We start from the raw sequence: 15,325 nt of genomic DNA, 5'->3' as shown, positions 1-15,325 counted from the left end.
TTGGCTACTATCATTTTACAAGTAATTCACATTGTGCAATTTATTTTTGAAAAAACCTTGAAAATAAATGCACTTTTTTAAATGTCTACCAGAAACTATTTTCATTTAAAATTATTGTAGTCATTTTACACAAATGGAAATTTTTATTTCCTTTTTCCTCCCACAGTGCAGCAATTCATTTACATTTAAACCTCAAATAAAATCCCTAAAATAATTCACAATGACATTAAATTCGACAAAACTTTCATTTACGAAAAGTGTGACTTGCAATTGGAACTTTGCACTCGCCAGCCTGGGATAATAAAGCCTTAATAAAATAATTACAATTTTGCACACCTGCAGTCTGAAAACAGCTAGTAAAAAAGATGAATGAATAAAACAAAGATTATAGTGCACATAGTCTACACCAGCCTGTAAATTAATAAAATGAGCCCATTCATATATTTAATAGACTAATACAATTTATTCTCAATTCCTCCGGCTTCTGTGATTTACACATGGGAGTATATTTTATCTACTTACACATCAGCTTTTACTTTTATTTTATGCAGTATGACAAAATCTCCAAAAATATGCCTACCAAATACAAAATAGAAAAACAATAATTTATTGTCCATCATTGACTTTGTAAATGCAGGATTTTTGGATCTCATTTGGTTGCATCTAATAAAAATGCTCAGTCGGCGTTTATAAATCGTGTTATTTTTAATCTCCATACGCTGAACACTCAGCACTAACAACAATAAAATGCATTTGATCCTCAAAATTGAAATGCATCCATAGTATTTGCTAAAAAAAAAAAAAAAAAAAAAAAAACTTAAAAAAGAAACCAGCAGTCTATTGAGAACACAGCCGATGTCAGAATGTTGGCTTGAAATGTGTACCGGTCGCCGACGTGTGCGCCGCGTTGGCAAGGGTCGCTCACGAGAGGAAGACTCGGTTATCTTTGGCCCACTTCCTCATGGTCCGGATGATGTACTCCACTTGCGGGTTTCCGGAATTGCGCAACAGCAGCACCACCTCCTTAAGGGTCTCCCTGGCGCACACGGGAAGGCCACGGAGCGCTCATTTTTACTGGATTTACCACATTTAAGACACATCTTTTGCACAAAGGCAGATGGGGAGGGGCTATTGAGCATTATTATTATTACTATTATATTATGCAAAAAACCCTCTGAAGGGTTGGGTACATTTTGGTGCTGATGGACTAATTACTGTCACTTTTATTCACACTTTTTACTCATGAATGAAAGCTAATGACAAAACATCCATCCATCCATTTTCTTTGCCACTTATCCTCACAAGTGTCGCGGGGAGTGCTGGAGCCAAACCTAGCTGTCAACAAGCAGGAGGTGGGGTACACCCTGAACTGGTCGCCAGCCAATCGCAGGTCACATCGAGACAAACAGCCGCACTCACAATCACACTTAGGGGCAATTTAGAGGGTTCAATTAATTGCATGTTTTTGGGATGTGGGAGGAAACCGGAGTCCCCGGAGGAAACCCACAGAAGCAAGGGGAGAACATGCAAACTCCACACACAGGCGGGGCCGGGCTCGAACCTGGATCCTCAGAACTCGAGGCCAACTCTTTACCAGCTGAACCACCGTGCCGCCACAGAACTGATTTTCATGAGCAAATCTGTTGAATTGTAGCATGAACTGGAGGACCGGGTGCTGCTTTTAATAAATTTGTATGAGTGCTGCATTTTACAAAAATCCACGCGTTATGACTGAACCTACTTGGACTCCTTGTTGGCTAAAATGAGCTGAAAGATGCCAACGCAAGCCCCTCTTTTGCCCTCCCAGTAGTTGGAACCCGGGTCCAGTTTCTCCAGGGCATCAAACGCTTTGGCCGCATAGTAGAATTGGCCCATCTGAAACACAAATACAGTTTTTTTTTTTTTTAACCAAATACGTCCAGGAAAAAAAGTAAGGGTGGCGTGGGGGGGGGGTGTGATACCCCCAAAATGCCCCAAAAGTGTAATAAATTGCACATCAATTGAAATATTCAGGTTATCTATGCTTGCAACATAGATGATTAGTACAATGTCTGTTTTGCTTTTTTTTTTTAGTTTCTTTTGTGATACAGGGTCTCGAGAAACAAACGACTTATTTTCATAACAAAGCAATTCTCACTCAATTGACCTCAAACTTTAATGAGATGTGTAGGAATTTTTATGAATAACCGAGTTTATTTAAAAGTTAACTTCCAAGCCACTATAGAAACATAGTTAAAAGATTTCTTTGTGAACGTGCTATGACGACCACGACGATGAAATGAGGGGAGGAGCTTTCGTTCAACAGGCCAAAGCCCAGTCTAAGGGAAAAGTAGTGCTTTGGTGCCACCTTGCGGCCTCTATATATACCGTAATTTCCGGCAGATAAACTGCGACTTTTTTCCACATGCTTTCAACCCTGCGGCTTTTTTGTGGATTTCTTCTAACGGCCGCAAGGGGCACTCGAGCGGAAAAGGTAAGAGTGAGACGGTGGAATCAATGTGGTGAGGAAGTGACTATTACCGGTATGTTATTATTTTTTTTTAAACCGGCCCTGTTAGCGCTGCACTAGCGTTAGCGCTGTGCTAGCGTGTTGTTGTGTCTCAGTGATTTTTACCAGTATGTTTGTTTTAACTGGCCCTGTTAGCGCCGGGCTAGCATCTTGCTGCTGTGTTACTAGTGTCTCAGTGATTTTTACCGTATTTTTTTAACTGGCCCTGTTAGCACTGCGCTAGCGTGTTGCTGCTGTGTTAATGCCATGTCTCAGTGATTTAGGTATGTTTTTTTTTTTTTTTTTTTTTACCGGGCCAGTTAGTGCTGTGCTACTGTGCTGCCACTGTGTAGCTGCCACGGCTGTTTTTTTTTTTTTTTTACCGGTATGTTTTTTTTTCTTCCACAGCCTTGTTTGTGCTATCGTGTTGTTGCAATGTTAAGCTAAGCTAAGGTATTAAAACTTTGAAAACTCTTTCTGTGTACCATCTTTCTTTATATTAAATATAATAAACTAAATATTTCGTGTTTCAATGTGGGCACTTGCGGGTTTTACACAGGTGCGGCTTATGTATGTACCAAATGGTATTTCCTTTACAAATGTACTTATGAGCAGGTGCGCTCTGTAGGCCAGAAATTACGGTATGTATCATGTATTTTTGGTTTTGGCAGCAGGTCTGTAAGACATTCATACTTGACGACGTCAAATATTGCGGAACACTAAGCATCAACAACCCAAAATGCCGTGTCACCGAAAGCGTAACTAACTGTTCACCACGATCGCAGAACTCCACGGCGACGCATACCCTGTAGCAGTCGTTGGCGATGAGCTGGAGCAGACTGAAGGAGTCAGCGGAAGTTCCCATCTTCAAGTAAAGCTCCCAGGCCAGACGACCTTTCCGGTTCATGATGTCTGACGAGGAAAATTGACACATCAGAGCAGAGCAGACGCAGTCGAGTACAACAACAGGTAGTGAAGGCAGCGGTGCAGTCGGCTGTTGCTGCTACACAAGTTCAGCTCTCTTCAAATTTGCCCCACCGCGCGTGAGAAGTAAGGTGGGGTGTGCAAATTGTGGCTCGCGGGCCATAACACGGCCTTCTCTGTTCTTTAATCCGGCCCACCCAGCAGTTACAATAGCAAATGTTCTGTAAGATTTATGGCATTTATTTGGCCCTTTGAGTTACTGATGGTGTAGTGGTACACACGTCTGCTTTTGGTGTGGGCTGCGTGGGATTGATTCCCGCTAAGCGATGGTGTCGATATCTGCCCTGCGACTGACTGGCGACCAATTCAGGGTGTAGTCCGCCTTTCGCCTGAAGCTAGCCTGGATAGACTCCGGTTTTCCCGTGACCCTTGTGAGGATAAGCGACTTGGATAGGGGATGGATGGCTATTTGGCCCTTTTCCCCGCTAAATTTGGTCAATCAAAAATATATATATATATTTTTTCATCGCATTACATAGCTGTTTTTTTGTGTGTTAATAAATTTAAGGGGAATTTTAATTGTTAATCATTAGTATAATTTCAATCATAAGAATGAATTTTGTAAATTAATTCATTTGATTATCTGACTATACTATTTGACTGATTTTTTTTTAATAAAACAAAAATTCCATATACATCAATGTTGTCGTTCATTAATTATTTAGCGAATAATTATAATTAAATTATAAAATGCCCAAGCATTTTTACTTTATTAAAGTGAAATATTTTCCATGCATTACAGTTGTTTGATTATTTAAATTTTTGAATTGATTATTTTCATAATGGATTAGTTAATTGATCGCAAATACCAAAAGAAAAATGACGTACAGCAGCGGGCCAGCCAGCTGAGGTACACGTAGTCACTTTTGACCTTGTCGCTCTGAATCAGAAGAAAACTCTGGAAGGAAAACACAAGAACGTCCGATAAATAATCCATCAGAAAGAATATTGAGCAGTTCTGCAGGCGCTGCGGTACCTCCTCGGCCTCTTTGAAGTTGCCAATGGCTGCCTTGGCCTGCGCGTAGTTGAAATTGAATGTATCGTCGTTATAGAAGTAATCCTAAAATAACAGACACAATGCGGGTTGAACAAATGTCTCCACTTTATGTTATTATGAATTATGCAATTGCAACATACTCAATGTCCTCATGTAATGACCCGGGATGTTTGTTTATTTCGTGTAAACATCATTTGTTGTGTACGTGACACACGGTACTTTTTTTCATTTTTCGTGAATTAGCCCACAGAAAGAAAATTACTTGGTTATTAGTGAAGAAACCAGTCCCATGAGCCTTGTGAGGATTAGTGGGTGCATGGATGGAGTGGAAACCAGTGATCCAAAAAAAAAAAAAGGACTGGATAGCTCATTGGCCACCAAAACTAAAGTCGCCATCCGCCATCTTGATACTCCCAAAACAACCTTGCCGAGCTGTGCAGCGACAGTTTCGTGGGTGTGAGAAAACATTCCACAGGTAAGTTAGAAAGTTTTACTTTGTCACTTTTAAAGTTTGTTTGTAAAGTTTTTTTTTTTTTTTATTTTATGATGAGCTTAATTAACTTCAACAAAGTTTTGTTTCCGGGTGTTGTTGTCCACTGTTCACACTCTGCTTCACCTTTATAGGCCGACTTTTTTTTTCACGAAAAAGCGAAATATTGTCACAAACTTTATCAGTGGATAAGCAAGAAAACACATTTTCAGTGAAATTTTTGATGAATTTCATAATACAGAACTCTGCAAATTGAATTTGATTTTCAAATGCGAGGAAACAAGTTTAAATTTTCTAAATTTGTCTAAAATCGGATGTCGCAGAGACAACAAATGAACAATGCGTTTAGCATGTATTTTCCCATTGCGAGTCCTTATTGCCAAAAATATATCTAACTGATATTTTTAATCTTTTTATGACCAAAAAAATGCTTAGTTTTTTTGCCACATTATGGTGATAGTGCTTCACAGCGTATTTTGGGAAAAGTGAACATGTCACAGAAATCGGGCCCTCGGTAATGTGCAAGGTTTCTTGCTAGTCACGGCTTTATGTCTTTCCTTTGCACTTTGCCTTTTTTGGGTCACCGAGTCAAATTAAAAATCCTTCATGTTACCAGAACTGAAAAAATGTCAAGCTCACATGACCAATTTTAATTCTACATGCCAAACTTTGAGAAAAATCCCACAATAACCCAACCTGTAAACCATGTCCTCCACAAGTTTTGGGAGTACCAAGCGTAAAGCACAGGTGTTAAACTTAAGGTTCGGGGGCCAGATTCGGCCCGCTCCATGATTTTATGTGGCCTGTGAAGACAAATCACGTGTGTCAACTTCCATGATTCTTGCTAAAAATCTGTACAAAATTTTAAATTCCTATATCATAAATGATAACATTGAGATATTGCAAGCATTTTTATCTTTCCAAACACCAACAGTAGTTGAAAAACCCGTTACCCTTGATTTCTGATTCCAAAACTAGTTCATAAATTTCATGTGTAAATATGATGAGGGGATTAAACAATTTGATGGTTTCACAGTCATAACGGCCCTCTGAGAGAAACCATAACTACAATCTGGCCCGCGACGCAAATGAGTTTGACACCCCTGCTGTCAAGTGTGGATGGTGTCCTCAGTCCTTGCAGCCACCCGGGGAAAACTAGGGGGCGGGGCTACAAGGCACTGTATCGGGAGACCACGCCATTTAAAGGGAAAACACACAACCTGTGAGTGTGTGTGACCTTGGTCTTGGTTACACTTCATTAAATCATTTTTTCTTCTCTACACTCTCACTAATTATGTTTTCAAAGGTATATTTCACATTTTCGTGCCATTTTTCTTCCCTGACATCATCGCCACCTTCCCCCACTGATTTATGAGCGTGCTCACGGAAGAAATGAAAGTCGTATCTCAAGGAACCACTGGAATTATAAAGTCCTCCCCCTGGAGGAAACTTCTTGGAACAAATAAACGATGAATTCTGTGACCCTGGCCGGATATGAGGACATCCAGTACGCTACGTGCTCCACAATTCATACAACAGGGAGGGTGATGTACTATACTGGGATCATCACAAACCTTGACTGAGTTGAGATATATGAGAACGTCGTTAAACTCTCTCAAGAGGAAGAAGCAGGAAGCCATGCATTGTCTCCCAGGAACCGTGTCTAAAAAAAAAAAAAGAAAAAAAAAAAGAAAGAAAAGACAACAAACAAAAATAAACGTCCGCTTTTTGCTAGCCCACACAGTTCTGGCACCAAAACGTTCCCATTTCGTTTCAGCGTACCGCACTCGCTGGCTGAGCCTCCGACCAACTGGAAAAACTTCTGGGCCACTTTTAAGTAGTCCCTCTGGGGAAAAGAACACAGCGAGTTACGGTCGCGGGGACGCATTCCGTGTAGCGTGGAAAACCAAACGCTCACCGTTCCAAACTGCTGCCCCAGCGCGGCATTGACCGCCCCTTTCAAAATGTACTCCTGAGGAAAAAGTTCAAGGGTTAGGACTTCATGATGAGAAAAACAACAACAAAAACAACCTCTTTGGTCACTCATTCTCAAATTGAGGTACGAATACCACTGGTGGGATGTGGAATCCCTCCAGTCGTACGCAAAGGAATCACTGCATGAAATCTCCAAACCCTTGCAAGACGCTACCGTAATTTCCGGCCTACAAACCGCTTTTTTCACACGCTTTCAACCCTGCAGTTTATGCGGTCATGCGGCTAATTTGTGCATTTTTTTCTAACGGCCGCAAGGGGGCACTCGAGCAGAAAAGGTAAGAGTGAGACCGAATATATGTATGTGCAGAGGAAGTGACTTTTACCGGTCCGGCCTTGTTAGCGCTGTGCTAGCGTGTTACTGCCGTGTCTCAGTGATTTTTACCAGCATGTTATTTTTTTTAACCGGCCCTGTTTGTGCGGCAGCACTAGCGTTCGCGTGGCGGAGCTAGTGTTAGTATTAGCGCGGCGGCGCTAGCGTTAGCGACTCGAACTGAAAAGGTAAGATTGAGACCAGAATATATGTGACGAGGAAGTGACTTTTACTGGCCATGTTAGTGCTGCGCTAGCGTTAGCACTGTACTAGCATGTTGCTGCTATGTTACTGCTGTGTCTCAGTGATTTTTACCAGCATGTTTTTTTTTTTTTTAAGAAGGCCCTGTTTGTGCGGCGGCACTAGCGTTAGCGCGGCGGCGTTAGCAACTCGAGCTGAAAAGGTAATATTGAGACCGGAATATATGTGCCGAGGAAGTGACTTTTACTGGCCATGTTAGTGCTGCGCTAGCGTTAGCACTGTACTAGCATGTTGCTGCTATGTTACTGGCGTGTCTCAGTGATTTTTACCAGTAATTTTTTTTTTAACCGGCCCTGTCAGCGTCGCGCTAGCGTTAGCACCGCGCTAGCGTTAAAGTCTATGTACCATCTTTGTAAATATCTCGTGCTTCAATGTCGGTTTCAATGTGAGCACTTGCGGCTTTTACACGGCTGCGGCGTATGTATGTACCAAATGGTATTTGCTTTACAAATGTACTGGGTGCACTCTGTAGGCCGGGAATTACGGTTAATTGACTTTTTGACTTTCACATGATGACAGACGGAAGTTCTCGATCTCCGACTTGTAAGCCTCGTAGGGGTCGATGGGAATCCTCACCTGAGGCGTGGCAGGATCTAAATGTTGTATGAGGTTGTACGCTTCCTGTACATCATCTGGAAGAGTCACATGCAACGTACGTTTTCATTACAACTAAATGTCAGGCATATAATTTGTCTGGCACACAAGCAAAAGAGACCCAATACAAGAGATATGATATTTGAAAAAAATAAATTGTCTTGTAAACCGGTTGTATTCAAATATTGTACTTGGCTTCGTGGAGCGCCTGTCCAGCCGTCCATCGAGTCTCAAAGTAAACATGATCTTAGATGCATGGTTCTGAAAATGAGTTTTGGGCAAACCCGCCTGTATTTCGTATTTACACCAGCACAGCCCTACAAGCTTTCATCAAAAGTGAGGATTATTATTTTTGTAAAAGGCAGAATTTTTATATACAGCTCTCGTATTGGATGTCATTAGCGTGCGCCGGCGCGGCCCGCTGCGTGCGTTTGGAACCACTCGCCTTGTCTCAGGTAGTAGATGACGAGGTTGAGTCGAGCCTCGGGGATGACGTCGATCAGAGGGGGCAGCACCTGTAACGCTCCCTCGCCACCGCGGAACACCACCTGGAGGAGATGATTAGAGATTGTAAAATAAAAATGATAATAATAAATTTGCAGTGAAAGCTCACCAGGTTGTGTCTAATAAGCTCCTTCGCGAACTCAAAGGAGCAGGAGGAGATGTCGATGAGGTTCTTCAGCTCGGCCTGGGTGAGTGGAAGGGAAGAATGCGGACGCACACGTCAAGGAGTTTAGCATCACTCGGTGGTCATCAACATCTACAGTAAATATCTTATTTAAAAAAAAAAAAAGAAAAGAAAATACAGCAAACTTTGTAAAAACATTTAAAAGCCACATTTAACATTCTGGACGTCAACAGCTTTCTGACTGGCCAAAATAAAATTTTCCTTTGAGATATCTGTAACAGGGACGACTCATTCGAGCGTTGGCCTACAGTTCTGAGGAACGGGGTTCAAATCCCGGCCACCGCCTGTGTGGACTTGGTGTGTCCTCCCCGTGTCTGCGTGGGTTTTCTCCGGGCACTTCGGTTTCCTCCCACATCCCAAAAACATGCAACATTAATTGGACACTCTAAATTGCCCCTAGGTGTGATTGCGAGTGCGGCTGTTTGTCTCGATGTGCCCTGCGATTGGCTGGCAACCAGTTCAGGGTGTACACCGCCTCCTGTCCGTTGACATCTGGGATAGGCTTCAGCATTCCCGCGACCCTTGTGAGGATAAGCAGCAAAGAAAATGGCTGCATGGATATCTGTGCTGGAACTGTGACAAAGGATCTCGCTTTTGCTTTTGATTTGTATTGCAGAAATCTATAATTCAGTGGAAGAAATGCGCAAGTGATTTACTGTAATTTCCGGCCTATAAACCGTGAATTTTTTCACACGCTTTCAACCCTGCGGTTTATGTGGTGATGCAGCTAATTTGTGCATTTTTTTTTTCTAACGGCCGCAAGGGGGCACTCGAGCGGAAAAGGTAAGAGTGTGACCGGTGGAATATGTGCCGAGGAATTGACTTTTACCGGCCCTGTTAGCGCCAGTAAAAGCGCGGCGGCGCTAGTGTTAGTGACTCGATCTGAGGTAAGAGTGAGACCAGAATATATGTGCTGTGTCTCAGTGAATTTTACCGGTAGGTTGTTTTTTTTTTAACCGGCCCTGTTAGCGTGGTGCTAGCATTAGCTTTGCGCTAGTGTTAAACTCTCTGGGTACTGTCTTTCTTTGTAAATATCCCGTGTTTCACCGGCCCTGTTAGTGTTAGCGTACACTGAAAGAGTTCAGCGATAGCATTAGCGCTAGCGCCGCGCTAGCATTACCGCTATCATTAACACTAGCATTAAACTTTTTTAGTGTACTATCTTTGTAAATATCTCCTTTTTGAATGAGCGCTTCAATGTGGCCACTTGCGGCTTTTAGGACTGTGGCGTATGTATGTACCAAATGGTATTTCCTTTACAAATGTACCGGTTGAGGCTTATAACCAGGTGCGCTCTGTAGGCCGGGAATTACAGTACTAATAACTGCCATGGAATCATAGATATCTGTAACTCTCCTTTGAGATATCTACAAGGTCACGTCGCCTAGTAAAAAACAGATTTACGTTATCTAGAAGGGACAAGTGGATATCTTGCTCTGAGGAGAATTGAAGATATCGTGAAGTGGAATTTATGACTTTAGATAACACCATCAAAAAACATGTGGCGGTCAACTATCTTATTCGTACAAAGATGTAATAATAAGTGAACCTGAAACTGGAGACCAAGGATATGGTAAAAATGCTCAAATGGCCCTCCAGAACCGAACGAGCGCGCACCTCGGCTGCTTTGCCGTTGTACAGGTTGAAATGATTGCAGGCCTTGAGGTTGAGGGCGATGGTGGACTCGGGGATGTTCAGAAGGTACGCTGCCAGCACTTCCTGGGACACGTCGTAGTAGCACAGCTTGTAGTAACACAGGGCCACGTACACCTTCATCGCCAGGAAGTCTCTGGGGGAGCAAAGGCAAAGTCGGCTACGCCTGCAACGTCCAATGGGAGAGCTCGAAAACGGGGCCCGTTACCGCCCCGCTAGGCACCTGCTGCGTCGTTTTTCCTTCAAAAGAAGTGACGCCCAAAAAAAAGTGAAACGCAAAAGAAAATAAGGGAGAGCGAGAGAAAGAACACTCACATGTTCTGCAGGAGGAGGCGTTTGTAGATCTCGATGGCCTCCTGGTAGTGCGAGCGCATGTAGTGGATGGAGGCCAAGCTCAGCTGGTCCTCCGTCACGTCTTCCAGGTTCTGGTGCAAGTCCATAAGTTTCTCGTCGTCGCTGAACTGAGACACCGTCGGGAAAGCAAAGGACGAGAAAAGAGGAGGTCACAAGGTCGCCTTGTCACATTTCGAGTTTGAAGAAGCCGAGGAAAGATGACGGAGAATGTGGTTTTTTTTTTTTTTTTCACCTTATGAGCCAAGTGGAAGAGGAGTCGGGTTTGGAGGGGGGACTTGGGGGCTGCACACACACCAAAGCAAGATGATTCATTTATTGTTACTTTCTCCCTGTAAAAGCCCGCCTATCATTTCTTGTGAGCCATAAAACAAAAATTTTTTTTCTTTTTCAAGATTTGTATTCATTCATTTTACCCCGTTCCAAAAACAATGAAGCCATCTCTGTTCTATCTCCCCCCCATATTCAAAAAACAAAATTACTGTAGAGCATTGTTTTCTGTTGCAGAAATATGAAAAGTTGTTTTTTTTTTTTATTTATACTAAAAAGCATCCCAAAGTATAATTTATCCCATATTAAATGCATTTTTTTTGTGATTACACCCTTGCCCTATTTTTCTTCTTTGTTATTGTTTTAAACAAAGACCTTTAAAAGGCCCACTGTCATGAATTTCATGATTTTTAGTATGTTATTAATGAAAAAATGGCAGCCGGTATTTACCCATCCATTTCTCCACCACAAAACAAGATTTTGATTTTGACGTATTTGGCTTTTTGTCACTCGCGCCATGGAAATCCTCTCGAGGTCGACAAGAAGCAGGAAGTGACATTGAAGGCAGTAGTGCGCTCAAGCGATCTTGTCTGTTTCTACTAGTTTCACCTGCTGGAAGGTAGCTCATTGTTACTTCGTGTTGGCCAAAATGCCGGCTCGTTGTATTGCTGGATATTGTTCAAACACTCGGGAAGATGGATTCGCTCTTTATACTTTTCCAAGAGAGCCGGTTCGTCGTGAAAATGGATTGTACAGGTGCAAAGTACGAGAGCTTCGTGGGTTCCAAATGACAGGTAGCTGTGTATACAGCTACTAAAAAAAAACAAAAAAACAAAAACAAACAAAAAAAAAAAACGTAATCCGTGAATCAGGGGTGCTAAATGTGTCGATGTGCCACCCCGGCCGAAGCCGCGATCGGCAGACGCGGCGCCGGGCTCTGGTGGCTCATCTCCGCCGTGGATCAGATGGGGAGGCCGTTTGGTCGCGGCTTTGTTTTTATCACCGCCGCACGTAGTTGGATCGGGCGGGAAAGTGATTCGGCTGCATGCAGTTTGGCCGTGATCCGCATATCATCTAAATATGGCTCGAAACGATAGGCTAATATTGCCCCCGGTCACTTCACTCGATTATGAGATGTTTTCTTCTTTGAAAAGAGCTTCCGTGTCAGAAGGGGCGCGTTCGTCTCCCACAGTTGGGGCCACAGCGTTTTTTCAATGGTGAATGTCCCAGTGTGACATCACGGACAGAAGATGCAGCCAATATGGTGACCACTTGGATGTCGAATGAGACTTCCGCAACTTTGACGCGCTCTCCGCTCAAGTTTATTTTTTCGTATAGACATTGAAGTGAATAATGTTAGATGTTTTTTTCATTACAATTTGTATTTTAGAATGTTTATAGGGATGACACTTGACATTTATTTCGCAGCATTTTCTTTCTTTTTCTTTTCTACAGAAATAGGAATTTTTTTTATCATTTAACATTTTGGTGATGTTTTATTTCATTCCAATTATGCTACAGTAATTTTCAATGCCCCCCCACCCCTCTAAAATAAACAGATGCTATTTTTATTCTGCATTTTTGGTAACAATTTTAAACAGCAAAAACAAAGTTAAATGTCAATTTTGATGTTTTGTATTTGTTTCTGATTTTTGTTGAAAAAAAGACAGAAAAGTACTACTTCTACAGGTATGTGCTTTTCTGGAGACATATCTGACGTGTTGAAGTTGTCTCTCAACTCAAACTTGAAATAACACCTCCTGGGGCGACCCATTTGGCAGCCATTTTTTTACCTTTCAATGCAGCCTCCTCAGCCTCTTTATAGAGCCCCAGAAAAAACATGGCGCAGCCCAGGTAGACCCACACGTCAGGAGGACAGTCGGGCTTTGCGGTCAGTGCCTGGTATTCCTGTCACAACGACGTCACGTTTTTGGTCAGTCGTTAACCCCGCCACGTCGAGTACAAATACGGAAAAGTACCTCCATGGCTCGCTTGTAATCCCCCAAGTGAAAGGCGCAGAAGCAAATCCAGAGGTCTGCATTCTCCTCTTGCTCTCCAATATTTCTCTGGAACTATTGACAACAAAATACATCAAAAAGTCATACAGTGGTGCTTTGAGGTATTGGTTTCATTCATTACCTTATGGCGATTGTAACTCAAAACATCTCAAATCATCTCTAATCATTAAATTAATGGAAATCCACTCCAACCTCCAAAATATTTTCTAACGTGTTGAATTAGAAAAATAGAATTCTATGATATATTTGAGGCAGCACGGTGGGCTCAGCTGGAAAGCGTTCTGAGGACCCGGGTTCAATCCCAGCCCTCCCTGTGTGGAGTTTGCATGTTCTCCCCGTGCCTGGGTGGGTTTTCTCCGGGCACTCTGGTTTCCTCCCACATCCCGAAAACATGCAACATTAATTCGACACTCTAAATTGCCCGTAGGTGTGATTGTGAGCGCAGCTGTTTGTCTCCATGTGCCCTGCGATTGGCTGGCAACCAGTTCAGAGAGTACCCCGCCTCCTGCCCGTTGACAGCTGGGATAGGCTCCAGCACTCCCCGCCACCCTCGTGAGGATAAGCGGCGAAGAAAATGGATGGATGGATATTTTGGTGTGCGTGCCTAGGCCACCTGGGGCATTAACATTTGTCGTCGTCGGATTAAGACTATAGGTTTGTGCGTATTGTTTGTCGTCTGTACGTGGAACCTGCTGCACCATTTGTGTTCCGATATATGTAGCTTAAAGATAAAATACTGGATGCTAATTGTTATCCGTATGCATACGTCGTTGCCTATGTCACGTGGTTGTTTCAAATTGTGTAATTCTCTTTGGTTGGTTTAGTCTGACAGCAACCTTCAGTCAACTCTTCATTTAGATTACAAAGATTCACCATATTCAACTTCTATCAGGTAAGTCAGAAAGACACACAGCTAGAATGTTAAACAGACCTGTATTTCCGATAGATAGATAGATAGATAGATAGATAGATAGATAGATAGATAGATAGATAGATAGATAGATAGATAGATAGATAGATAGATAGATAGATAGATAGATAGATAGATAGATAGATAGATAGATAGATAGATAGATAGATAGAATGTGGGAGTGTGGGGGCGAAAGCACCTCCAAGAGCGTCAATGCACCGAGGTAGTCTCTCTGCTGCAGATATTCCTCCAAACTGGGAACTTTACTTTTGTTTTTCTTCTTCACGCCAACGCTGGCCGCCGTCTCTCCACCCACAGCCGGTTTCACACGAGACAGGATCTGCAACAAAATGTCCATCCTTATGACAATTTTTTACACAATACGAAGGCGTTACGAGAATGATGTTTTCAATGTCCACTCACCATGTTGACAATATTTGAGGTCAGCTAGAAGAGAACGCATGTGGGCATGCTAACACTGTAGTTTCCTGTTAAAACCACATCACAACAAATACTACACGTTTGTCATTTATTGTTCGCTCGGACCTCTCCAGGAGATGAAATGACGTCCTCACAAGTCGTGTTAGCGTCTTTTTATCACGGCTACCTAGCAACAAAAGTGCCTCGTTTCACTGCATACCCGTTTGGAAAGCATTTAATAATCATTTCAAATGCAACAGTAGCTTTCTTCAAGGGTGATCAATACTCCTAAAACAACAACAAGCAAAAATAAAATACAATAAATACACACGCACACAAAACATGGCTCCTCCGAAAAACAAGAACCGAAGTGCCGAAAACAAATTCAGAAAATACGTTGTCTCCTTTGGCTGCGAGACGACAAAATAGTTTAACGAGGAGAAAACGTGACATTAAATGAACACACTCTGAATGCCATTTTACCTTTTCAAGAATGTTTTCAGCTTTTCGACAAAATGTTTCTCGGAGGCCGCCATCTTGGTTTTCTGTTTGACTTTTTACGTCACGTTGCCTTGTCGCAAGAGGCTGTTGGTTATTTCAAAGACTATAAAAATATTTATATTCATGTATTTAGTTACGTGAACACTTCCGATGTTGTTATTTCAGATGAGATGACTTTCAAAGGCGCGACGACAACGCAAATAAGCGACAAAGTGGCGCCGCGTCGTTGCCTAGCAACAGGAACATTGCTCCCTTCCGGGTGATACCAATGAAATATGTTGCCCTCCACCGGGAATAAACTGTATAAAGTGCGTAAATGTTGAAAACGTATTGTATAATTTGCATAAATGTTCAAAGTGATCGAAAGCGCAATAGTACATCGGTTATTGTATAGA

The 15,325-nt window shown here is 42.4% G+C and overlaps 1 protein-coding gene across 4 annotated transcripts; it reads right to left on the bottom strand.

Moving 5' to 3' along the window:
* Window positions 1–141: 141 nt before the first annotated feature.
* Window positions 142–15,143, bottom strand: ift56 (intraflagellar transport 56). Of its 4 annotated transcripts, XM_061830779.1 has the most exons (20): window positions 14,913–15,143; window positions 14,650–14,717; window positions 14,433–14,497; window positions 14,209–14,349; window positions 13,061–13,153; window positions 12,875–12,989; window positions 11,047–11,096; window positions 10,776–10,921; window positions 10,425–10,596; window positions 8,733–8,807; window positions 8,565–8,667; window positions 8,102–8,157; window positions 6,878–6,931; window positions 6,742–6,805; window positions 6,534–6,622; window positions 4,449–4,532; window positions 4,301–4,370; window positions 3,294–3,400; window positions 1,742–1,875; window positions 142–1,036 (listed from the first exon to the last, which is right to left on the bottom strand). In XM_061830779.1, exons 3-20 carry the CDS (start codon window positions 14,433–14,435, stop codon window positions 922–924), a joined length of 1,671 nt encoding a protein of 556 aa, XP_061686763.1. In that variant the 5' UTR covers window positions 14,436–14,497; window positions 14,650–14,717; window positions 14,913–15,143; the 3' UTR covers window positions 142–921. The 4 variants fall into 4 exon arrangements, with proteins under 4 accessions (XP_061686763.1, XP_061686761.1, XP_061686764.1 ...); XM_061830777.1 differs by lacking the exon at window positions 14,650–14,717 and having other exon boundaries at window positions 14,913–15,142; XM_061830780.1 differs by lacking the exons at window positions 14,650–14,717; window positions 14,913–15,143 and adding an exon at window positions 14,765–14,880.
* Between the last annotated feature and the right edge of the window lie 182 nt (window positions 15,144–15,325).

This window comes from Syngnathoides biaculeatus, chromosome 9 (assembly GCF_019802595.1).
Source record: "Syngnathoides biaculeatus isolate LvHL_M chromosome 9, ASM1980259v1, whole genome shotgun sequence".
NCBI classification, from domain to species: domain Eukaryota; kingdom Metazoa; phylum Chordata; class Actinopteri; order Syngnathiformes; family Syngnathidae; genus Syngnathoides; species Syngnathoides biaculeatus.
This window is presented reverse-complemented; position numbering and strand designations above follow the sequence as displayed.

Excerpts from the sequence above, each read along its gene's own strand:
- ift56 (XM_061830779.1), bottom strand. Across the intron at positions 8,668-8,732 it reads AGCTTATTAGACACAACCTG|GTGGTGTTCCGCGGTGGCGA; the intron begins GTGAGCTTTCAC and ends CATCTCCTCCAG. Across the intron at positions 3,401-4,300 it reads CAGCTGGCTGGCCCGCTGCT|ACATCATGAACCGGAAAGGT; the intron begins GTACGTCATTTT and ends TTTCCTCGTCAG.